Genomic DNA, 11956 nt, shown 5'->3' on the forward strand with positions numbered 1-11956 from the left:
CTGGTCTTATGTTGCCTAAGTCGTATTGGTGACTCCGCCAACGCACCTGCTTTCCGAACGCGCCGTAGCGATGGTGACTTTGGGGGTGCGTTCCTCTCTGCACATGTACTTTTTCCATGTCTGGGCGCGTCCTGACAGTGGGGAGCTTACGTAATCAAACACTACACGTAGCGGGCAACAGTGCCATAGTGGTTGGTCGGTTGTGGGCCAGCTCCTTTAGTATTCCAAGTTGTAGCAAAAAGTTACTGAAAAGTTCACAAGTGCATCAACACACGACAAACTGGTTGCCATGTCGTACAATCTGGGTCATAATGGACTGTTGTCTAATCCAGTCAGACTCCAGTTGAAATCATCTCAATGCATTTGAAACCGTATAAATTTACGACAGAGCCATCAATTAGTGTTATAATTTCATCGGCAGTATAGAGGAAGTATTTCTGGAAGATGCGAGAATAGCTCGTCGATTCCGGTTTTTTCCTCGTTAGACGGTGCTTGGCAAGTGTCCGCATTGTTTCTTGTGGAAGTCTCTCGTTCGTTTTTAAGCGAATAGCTCCATTTGTCTGAAGTCTTGTACATGGCTGGCTGGGACCAACTGGAGCAATGTGAAGAATCTATGTTACGAACGAGGAGGTTTGTCATCTGCCTAAGGAAAGTACAAAGAATAATTTATCCCTGTGCGTTATCCCAACGTGATAACAAGGAAAATTAATAATCTGGCCAAGGTCGAGCTAATTTGCAGTCTTGCCATCCCTCTGTTTGAAAGAAAAAGCTCAAAGACAGCGTGGCTTTTTTGGTCCATTTTTTGAATCAAATGGTCTCTCTTCGAGGAGTCTCTTTCACGAAATCGTCAGTGACGGAAGCGTCATCATGGCATCTCCAGCTTGTTCTTCCGAAAATACCGCTACCTAGAATTCAGAACACTGGGCATTGTTTTGAGCGCACTTCAGGCTACAAAGTCGGTGAAGCCAATTCCAGTCCAGTAGAGGAGAGCTCGCTGTTGTGTAGGGCGGTGCACCAGCATGACAGACATCTGGTATCTCTAAATCATTGACTTTGAATATTTTCTTTGTATTTTCGCTTATTGGGAGGTAAGAAGCATTTTAAGGGAACAACAGGTATCGGCTTTTCGATTCCGCAGGATTTTGTCATCAAGGGACTCGCGGTGCAAAAGCTGTGCTACTAATATTTCATTTTCGACAGAAGTGACCGTTTGCAAGGTAACACTGTAGCGATCGCTACATTTTCAACACAACACTGATGAGGATAATACAGGTAGTTATCCTGGTGTTAAAGTGCGGCTGTCTTCTTTGTGAACCCCACCGAACACTATGCAACAGATGGCTCAATGGTCAAAGTGCGAATATACCCATGAGAAGTTCCGTGGTGCCGACTTCTGTCTAGACTTGGGAAACTTGGCATTATCCCAGCTCTCGTGCTTTCTTCGGATGGCATGGAAGCTAGGCACCGGAAGGGTGCCTCTTTTAACCTTTCGCATCAAGGCATAAGTGGTGCTAAACTCTCTCTCAGCGTTGCTATGGTTTAGGCCCGATTCAGGGGTAGCGTGATGATTCAAACTAGCTTCTTAAGGCTTGCCCAAATAGCGGTGGTAGGGTTGCGACCAGGTTGATTCCCCTTCTCAGTTTGTTGCCTTTAGCTGCTAGCCGCCACCTACTCATATCCGCCAACAAGTGATGAAAACGAACGTCTAGTGTGAGGTGTGAACCCCTCAGTATGGGTCACCACTCTTGGTGAACGAACAAAGCCGAATGTGAATTACGACGCCAAGCGAAGCTAACTGCCTTTCGTCGCAGTAGAGGCAACGCTTTGCGAACAGGGTATGCTACGCAATTCAGTTCTTGGGATTAGTTGTCTCAGAATACCGAACGATTGGATACAGCCCAAATACAGCTCAATATGGACATTTATACAACTACGGGTCCCAACTGACTTCCACTGTTGGTTGGTTCAGAGAGGTGGAATATCGGGTAAACAACCAAATGACCCGGAGCGAAGCAATTGTCACGACAATCTGTTTGGTCATCGCTCTGCCACCATACCCCCAAAAAGTAACAGCTTCTCTGCACTGGACCCTTTGGTCCTTATTAGAGTTACTCTTATCTTTGACCGTGAAGGCTTTGAACTCCGGAAATTCCACATGCAAGGCAAGCGTGTTATCACTACTAAACCGACGCATGCTGGACGGAACTGAACAATCACGGATATACGGACTTGTCCAAAAGGTTTCAAACGTCCGCGATGTTACCCGACTGGAAAGTCCTAAAAGGCGAGTCAGTCGATCGACAAAACCAGGTTATCGTTCGAGGGGCCGGGCAATCAGAAGCAGTAATCCAGGTACATTCACTGTGCATATTGTACGTCAACCACTTCGCTAGATAAGCTGTTCATTGCAACACAAGGAGTACGTCCGAGCTCAGTTCCAGAAAAAATACGGAGAATAAACAGCTGTTTTGAGTTTACCTTTCAAAAGGCACAATGCTAGTGAGCCGATCGTCAGGGAACCATCAGATGGAATAGGCAGGACAGACTACTCAACCAAATAATCGTTGTCTTCCAAGACTAAATTAGCCAGTCCTCGGTGGATCAAAGACAATCTGTCTCACGGGAGATTCAACTTGAACCCAGCCCTATCCCTCGTTTATGATGGCTTTGTTCAACTAAATGTGCGACACCAGGCAACCGCATACTCTAGTTGGTACGATATTCGAGATATCGCAATACATTGTCCGGAAATTCGGATGGATTCAGTCGAATCTCCCGCCAGAAAGAAATTCGTATGCGAATGAGAGTAGTTGTGGAATCCCGCCTGAGTTGGGCTAAAGAACATAAGTTCGACGGAGTCTCAAGGACTGCACCTAGCTGATGAGCCCTAGGAAATGCGAAACGGATCGCGGGATGTCGAAGAGTTTTCACCTACCTCATGAGGGTGTGTTGAGTCTACACGAACTGTCCTCTCCATGTCTTTTGCATCCGCACTTATACCTCTGATTGTCAAGCCACTTACGCTAAGTGAATATCGCATCAGCCATTGGACAGAATACGCCAGCGGAAACGGAAAAGTCTTGTGCACAGCAAAAGGAAACCAGTTTCCAGTATCATCGGATCGCCGCATGAAAAAAACGGATCAGTTGTTACGGAGGTGAGTCGATGTTCTAAGCAGGGGGCGAAGCACACGTCGTAGGAGCCTCATGTCTCTATGGTTGCTGAGTGCAATGTAACGTTTTGGAGGCACCATGATCTCATGATCGTTCCCACTAGAACAACACAGGTAATGGTCGATGCAGCGTTGCATGGCAGCACAGGCGTGTACATCTGAGAACTTTTCGCACCGGCATGTTACTCACTTTAGGCCCTGCCTTTTGATAGATCACATGTGAAGAAAAGGCTAACAACGTATGTGCCTCTGCCTTTTGATAGATCACATGTAGTCCGACCGTCACATGCAACTAAAAGCCACAATCAGATTCATACAACTGAGGCAGATTGGAATGGCGATGCGGATCACTGAAGATAGTTGCAGCATTGCGACAAAATGGTAAGCATTCATAGCTGGGTGGAAGATCGGTTACCACAACCACTAAACCACCGCTACGCACAACTACGCACTGATGGTCACCTCGATTGGTGATGAAACGTTTGCAACCAAATTGCCCAGCTCAGCGAACAAGCCAACGACCATCTACGCCACCTGAGCTACCGACATTCTCCTCTATAGAAAATCGGTTACCACGTTTTAGCGTCTAGCTTACATAGCATTTTTAGTAATTATCATCGGCAACATCACATCAGCGTTCGACACCGACACTTCACCACCTGACAACAACAATTCATTTGAAAGCCCCATTGTGAAGAAAAGGCTAACAACGTATGTGCCAGCCTAACACAATCATTCCGAAGTGCCTACAACTCTAGATACTCATTCAGGCAATCTAGATGGAAACTGACGTCAAGAACGCCACTGATATCCACTGGCAGCCATATATTGCAGCGTCCCCAACCACGCACAGGCGGCTTATGAGGTTCTCATCCGGGGAGGGTGGGCAGCACCGACAACGCGCAGACTTTTCGTGATCTCCTTCATACTCCGCTGCAAGGTCCAAACGTATTTTTAAGCCATTGACAGAACAAATCGAGTTAAATTCATCAAAGATGGTACGGTAACCGGGTGAAATAGGAGGTGCTAGGGACATTTGCTGTCTATGTATGGTATTCAAATTGGATACCCAGGCATAAGGCATTGTGGCCCTTCCTTTTCGGGAATAATCCTGCCAGCTCTGCAACCAGTTCCAGCATGCGAACGACGTGATGCGATCATACCGGCTAATACAGCAGTTTCATATCCTTCATTGATGGGCTGTAACTAGTGCGACTACAAATCCGGTAAAAACATTTCTTTCTGTATATAATTCAATGAGAACGTCGAGTATTCCCCAAACGAGAATCGCATTTTAACATTTCGAAGCAAGAAAGCCATTGCCAGCAAAATCAGGTGCGTGGGTCATTGTCGTCTCCCTGGATGGGGACCCCGATGCAAAGTTTCCCTCCCCTGTTGGAAGCCCACTGGCAACCCACATCAATTATGTCACCTACCGCCTCTGATGCGCAGCTATCCACACGATCTCTCCCCAAACCATCGGTGAACGAAACTGTGCCAGCTATAATGACGAATACGCGACTCATAGAGCTGACGATGATGACTTTTCGGTTTATCTCACAGACCTGACGATGACTTTTCGGTTTATCTCAGTGTGTCCTATATCTTTACGTTGTTACAATTTTGTACAGCACTCCCTCCTCGAGGAAATGCCAAAACCTTCCCCCGGCCGGAGCGTCTCCTCTCAGAACTGGATCCTTAACTTTTGCAAGTGCTTCAGGAAACAGTTGTACGTGTTTTTCTTTCGTTCACTTTCTTTTTTGTGGAAAAATGGAAGTTTACTCAGCAGAATCCGAATACCCTTACGATCCCCCTACTGATCAATTGCTGCTCGCCTATTTTAGCATGGCAAGCACGTCAAACGGGCAATATCGTGACAAGCTCAGCGTTTTCACTTTGTTGGGCAACAACCATCATCTCGCTCAGCACCGACAAGTTTTGCAGTAACGAGCCGTGCGACAATCACTGTGCCAGAAGGATCCTAAGTGGTGTGACAATGATAGTTCGCTGTGTGACACACTGTTACGTGTGAGCCAACCGGCAGTCGAACCGGTTGTAACTTGTGACCGGTCGATTCGTGCCGGTCAACAGACGACTCCGCACTGCAGGACATTCTTTCTTTCACAGGTAGCGGAAGCTCAATTGCTGACGTCGCGCCGTCGTAACAGCAACAGATAAGTAGTGTAAAAACTGTTTACACTTACTCAAGTGGTCGCACTTCCATTGGACACAGTTCGTCACAGCGAGATGGCCCAAGTGGTTAGAGCGCGAATCTTCTGCCCGGAAGGTTCGTGGTTCGAACCCGAGCTCTGCCACTCGACTTCCCCTGCCAGGGCCTGGGTGACCTGGCAGTATCCCAGCCCTTGTGCTTCCTCCGGGTGGCATGGCAGCTAGGCACCGGGTGTTACAGCTGGAAGATAAGATTTTTTACAGCTAGGCTTGAAGCACAGGTAACAAACACTGGCCTCCTGAACCATTAAACGGGAGGCGTTGTCGGCACTTTTAAAATGAACTTTGAAAACTCATCGGAACCCGCACAACACATCGCTTAGCTTGTCAAAAATCCCTAGCGGCTTATTTCAGAAGGTTCCTTTCGAATCCTCCGACTATCGTGAAGTCAGCGGGGTTACCGGCTCTTTTTTACCCCGGTTCCCCGATAATTTTCTCGAAAACAAAGCCAATCTGTATTAGCGTCCATTGACGATAGCTCAACTTAGAATATAGTATCTGCAGTCATTACCGGCCACGTCGCGCACCGACATTTGTTGTAGGCAAACACGTGACCAGATTATAAGGATGTCACACTCCTCTATAGACATCGATCGCCGTTAATACATATACCAGCATTAGATGTTACAGTGAGATATCAAGTAGGAAAGTCTACCAAAAGATGACTTGCATTTTTGCGCCATATACCGAATGAGGTTCACCAGCCGCATCTTGTTCTACCCAGCTAGCCCGCTGTATATGCAGAACTGTTCTGCGAGTTGGATGTGACATCGAATAATCTGGAAGCTGGTAATTTTACCGTTTTATTTGTTAATTCGCGCATCCGAGAGGTTGAATATCACACTGATGGAACCAAGCATTCGTGGCGCCTGTAAATTGAGTCTGTACCGTTTGATTTCGTGCGGCAATCACAGCCACATCACCACGATCAAATCGTGAACTCACCGAGAGACCAATGTTCAGGTTTTGCACACCTTTTATTCAGACAGACACAACAGTTAATGTAACCTGGCCATTTAGTTCAACAAACGTTTGGTTGTCACCCGTTTGACGCACAGAGGTCATCGGGACCGTGAGCTCCCACCGGTCGAACTCAACTAGTGAAAACGATTACTTTCGTTATCTTGAGCACGAATCAGCTCCACTGACTTTCTGGAGTGCAACAGCACTGGCATACTTCGCCGGATTTGTCAACAAACATCTCCATTAGGATCAAAGAAACCTGTTGATCACGTTCGTCGTGATCATTCTTCAGGTTTGACATTCATTCGAAGCATAAGCTCCACGCAACTGGAAGACAGCGTCGATAATGTTAGGTTAGCAAGTCAGTAAGGTCATTTCGTCCTGCGTCCAGATCAACAGTAACCAAATCCACAAGAGAAAATAGAGGTTTTCTATAGAGGAAAATGTTGGTAGCTCAGGTATCGTAGATGGTGGCCGTTGGCTTGTTCGCTGAGCCGGGCAATTTGAATTGCCGACAAGCCTCTAGGCGCGAACAATTATACTTCATGATTGTATACGTAGGAACGTGCTGTCACCCAGTACTCATCACAGGCCGGCGCCAGACCATCCGCAGGCGTGGGCCTTAGCAAGGCAGTATGGCAGACGAATGGTGAAGTTAATGATAACAGATGTCCATAACCGTCTCAAAAAATACGAAAGAGTACAAAGGTCACGTGGGCATCGGCGAATGGGGATACAGGACAACGGAGCAACCAATGGAATCACCCGACCGAACAACTAATCGCGACCAAAGGTCATCCCCTGCTAGCAGCACGTATATTAACACACGCACAACACTACCCAACGCACAACCACCAACCCACCGCTACGCACTACTACGCTCCACAATAACGCACTGATGATATCACCTCGATTGGTGATGAAACGTTTGCAAATCGAGGCTTCAAACGGGAAAAAATGATCGACTAGTGGTACGAGATCGGAAACCTAATATTCGCGGAAGGAAAGTCACCTCTGACATCCAGTTTGTTAAAACGGAGTACGACGGCATGGGTACCCAATTTGTGATCAATTTTCAAAAAATACAGGGAACCTAGTTTTATTCCCCACAATCCAGCCCGGTGCACCAACCACAGCGGCTCCTCAGTCCGCCACGCAACTGTAGTTACATACAGAAACGCGTTAGCCGTCCCCTGGCCCTATCTGCTAGAGAACTACTGTTAGACTTCAAAATTCGTGTTAACTGCTGCTACCTGAGGTAGCGGACGGAACAAAGGACTGGTAACTGCGGTCAGAAGCGTCGGACACATCAGATGTTCGAAACACAAAATTGGGAAACTTTCATAACCACCGCAAAATATTTCAGACGCCCACCAAGAAACTGAAGAATTTCAGTACAAAACACAGGTATTGTGTTCAAAAAGTAATCTAATATCACTATACAGTGGAAACTGTACTCGAAAAAATGTACCACCCACGGTAGTATCAATTGCAACTCAGAGGGCGAGGGGCAGCATAGATACAAAGCCAACAGATAAAACCGAGCACAGGTCCGACTCCACCACTGATGGATGTTTCGATACTGAGAAAAAGGTAGCTATATCTACTTGGTAGACTCTTTAAGGTAGGCAATCAGATGAGCCCGGTCTTCAGCCTTCTTCAGTCCGGCAAAGACCATTTTGGTGCCAGGTATGTACTTCTTGGGGTTCTCAAGGTATTCGAAGAGAGTCTCCTCAGTCCATGTAATACCTGACCAACGAAAAAAGGAAGAGGGCTGATAAACTAAACTGACAGATGGGCAACTGAAAAAGGTCCAACTATAATAACCCCACATGAGAGTACAAAATTCACCCAGGGACAGGACACCTGTCCTTCAAAGTTTACAAGTAGAACATTAAAATTCTAAGATGGAACGTTAAGTCAAAGGATGGAGCAAATTACGTATCATGATGATTCTTAAGATGAACAAAAGGTCTCTAATTCTACAGAACGATAAAAATCGATGAGAGCAAAGCACCGCTTTCCTCAACGACTGCATTTTTGTGATATTGAAAATTCAAAGTGATTTATCCCACCTGCTAGTCAGGACGAGGCCCTCACTTGTTCATGCGGTTTCAAAAATGGATGCCCGATTGTATTCAGGGAGTTCGCGTGCTAGCAGACTGATAGTGAACGAGCGTATTAGGGGTCAAAGTAACTGCTGCGCGATATGTGTCGAAACTTGGAACGGCGGTGGGGGATAAACTAAGGGGTAAAGAAGTTGGTTTCATAAAGGCAAACCATATCAGACTGAAACCCACAACACACTAAGGAGAACAGAATGGCTTATCGGAGAGTGTTCAACTGCACTTCATTCTGACAATCAGATGGCCAAAATGAAGGTCAAACTAAAAAAACGCAAGCTAAAAGGGACAGCAGAATTAGAATGTTTATTACACACATGCCTTTTACGAATTGTAAAAAGTACGAGGTCCACGTCCCTTATGTTCAAATACAGGAAACAAGACGAGTCGTTCCAGCGAGCAAAACAAGGCAGGGGTACATTGTTATCACGGGCCGCAACAGCAAACATTTCAACATTACATAATACATCTACTTGGTACGTGCGTTCGGAATAATTTCAAACTGTCCGGTTGAGCTCAAAAAGTCGAAAAAAGTCCTTCTACGAATGAATCAGTGGTACCGCGCGCTGAGAACTATATCAGCCACGGCACACCAGCAACGGCAGTGAACTGCAGTTGAATTTGTGGCCTTCCTGGTCCTCGTGTATGGATATCAAGGACAGGGGGTCATGCCTCCTGACAGCCGCGTTGTGTTCCTTTATTCGTGTACATAATTTTTTCCCAGTTTGTTGCAGTTGTTGCAGTCGATTAGGTATATCACATTGTTCCTCTTGGTTTTGTCCCGGTTGTCCTTCGGTCTAGAGATTAATTTCCTTAGAGTAGCCACGAAGATTCCTTTTTGTGCCAATAATCTGGTTGCGAGTTCTGATATATTCTTGATGTAAAGTAGGACTACCTGCCTGGTGGCTTGTTCTTGCTGTGGCTGTTGTTGAGATGCCTTCTTCTTCAAGCTTTTCTTGATAAAACTCCTTGGATATCCATTCTCCTGGAACACTCTGTATATATGGTTTTCCTCCTTCTTCCGTAGTTCTGTGGTGCTGCAGTGTCTCCGCCCTCTTGAACAAGGTTTGGACGCAGCTCTTTTTGTGGTTTACTGGATGATTGCTGTTGTAGTTCAGTATATATCACGAGCTATACACGAGGACGAGGACCAAGAAGGCCACAAATTCAACCGGCGAAAGAGGCACGGGATAAAAGAACAACCAATGGAACCACCCGACAGAATAAGTAATCGCGGTCAAAGGTCATCCCCGGCTACCAGCCCTTAAATCAACATACACGTAACACTACTGAACGCACAGCCACTAACCCACCGCTACGCACAACTACGCACCGATGATGTCACCTAGATTGGTGACGAAACGTTTGAAACCAAATTGCCCAGCTCAGCGAACAACCCAACGACCATCTACGCTAACTGAGCTACCGACATTCTCCTCTATAGAAAACTTTGAAGTCTGCTATCAAACCCCGAAAGCCTGTCTACTTAGCCACTTTCAATGTTCGCACAGTGAAACAAGCAGATCAGCAGGTGGCTCTTGCGCGTACGCTGGATACCCTCTGTATTGATGTATGTTGTCTGTCAGAAACAAGGACGCAAGTACTGTGATCGAACTGACTGCCCCCTCGCTCTCCTCCAGGTTCCGGCTGCGCACCTCTGGTGATGCAGAGGCCGCTGCAGCTGGATATGCTGGGGTGGGTATTGTACTGAGCGAACAAGCGGAAGCGTCTCTGCTTGATTGGATACCCGTTGACAGTCGCCTCTGTGCGGTTCGTTTGGCAATATCTGTGAGAGAGTCTAGAGGATACCAGGCCCGTCGCACCCTGTTTATTGTACATGCTTACTCCCCAACTGATTGCAGCTCTGAATCTGCTAAGGGCAGTTTCTGTGACGCTCTAGGTGCCCTTATACAGCAGGCTAAAAGCTCAGATATCGTTGTCGCTGCTAGTGATATAAACGCCCAGGTAAGTGGACCAAGCGATGCTGAGCCCCCACTGGGTGGTCGTCTAGGATTGGACACGCATGGACAACGGGGATCGCCTGCTTTAGATATGTGCTTATCACGCACTTTCCTTTACCCGGAACAACGGAAATCTCTTGACAGCGTTGCGCCCTCCAACGAACCAGCCCCGAATCCAAATAGACCACATCGCTGTCAGTTATCGGTTGTGAAGGTCGGTCACCGTCTGTCGCTCCTTCTGAAACACCAGCATGGACTCTAACTGTGCATTTGGACACTGGTGCATTTCATTGCGCTTTTCAGGTGTACGCAAAACGCGCACACCTCACTTGGCCACTGCGAAGCTAGTGGACTCAGAACTCAAACTAAACTATCAGAACCAGCTCCTGGAATGCCTGCCAAACTGTCCGTTGTCGGCTCTAAACGGCCACTGGGAAAGGATATCCAAAGCGCTACTCAAATGCGGAAAGTGTGTTTGCGATACAACCCAGCTAACCTCATCCAGACACTGGATCTTTGACGGGAGCGAGTCTGCTGGAGACCTGGCGACAAATCCCTCCTGGCCACAATCACAACTCCACTTGATGTATCATCCGACGCCAGGTGAAACTCAGTATCCGTGCATACCGAGAAGCTTGGTGGACCCAAAAGGCCGAAGGAATGGAAAATGCAAAGAATACTGGAAAAGCCCGCAAGCTGTTCCACTTGATTCGTTCGACTGGCCCTCGGAAACCACTTGTCAGCGAAATAATCAGGGACCAAAATGGCTCCCTGATATGCAGCAAAATAGAACGTTTGGACATCTGAGCACAGTACTTTGAGCAGTAATTCAGCTGGCCACCTGCTACCTCCAATCCAGAATCCTGACCTTCAACAGAAAGGTAGACCGTAAATATGGAGCCGCCTTCAGTCTCAAAAGTGTCCTGGTGTATTTCTGTACTCAAGTGTCATCGTGTTGCTGGTCCTGACAACCTTCCACCTGCTCTCTTCAAGGATGTTGGTGGAGTTCTCAGCCAGTACCTATCTAGCCTATTTGGGCCAGATGGCCCAAGTGGTTAGAGTGCGAATTTACCGACCGGAAGGTTCGTGGTTCAAATCCGACCTCCGCCACTCGACTTCACCTGTCTAGGCTTGGGCAACCTGGCAGTATCCTATCCCTCGTGCTTCCTTCGGGTGGCATGGCAGCTAGGCACCGTAAGGGTGCTACAGCTGAACGCTTTCTAGCCTATTTGGATCTATCTGGAGGAAAGAGCCCGTCCCAGACAACTGGAGCGAATCGGTAGTGGTGCCCATTTTCAAAAAGGATACTCGTAGTGAATGTGGTAACCACAGAGTGTTAGTTTGACCCCTGTGGTGACAAGACTTCTGGCGTCACTGATTCTCTGACGTCTTTTGGTGACTCGTGAACCCTTGACTGGTGAGAATCCAGCGGGATTTCTACCGGGTGGAGGCTACGTTGTCCACATCTCTACACTCCGTTGGGTGTTAGAGCAATGCCATATGTACGG

The 11956-nt window shown here is 47.2% G+C and overlaps 1 protein-coding gene across 1 annotated transcript in view; it reads right to left on the bottom strand.

Moving 5' to 3' along the window:
• Positions 1–7628: 7628 nt before the first annotated feature.
• Positions 7629–11956, bottom strand: part of T265_09703 (hypothetical protein) — a gene marked incomplete at both ends in the record, with an annotated part of 10988 nt that continues 6660 nt past the window's right edge. Inside the window, one exon of the mRNA XM_009175859.1 lies at positions 7629–8113. Within this exon, the coding sequence (XP_009174123.1) occupies positions 7968–8113 (146 nt within the window). The remainder of the gene's footprint in view (positions 8114–11956) is intronic.

The sequence above is a fragment of the Opisthorchis viverrini genome (genome assembly GCF_000715545.1).
Source record: "Opisthorchis viverrini unplaced genomic scaffold opera_v5_301, whole genome shotgun sequence".
Taxonomy (NCBI): domain Eukaryota; kingdom Metazoa; phylum Platyhelminthes; class Trematoda; order Opisthorchiida; family Opisthorchiidae; genus Opisthorchis; species Opisthorchis viverrini.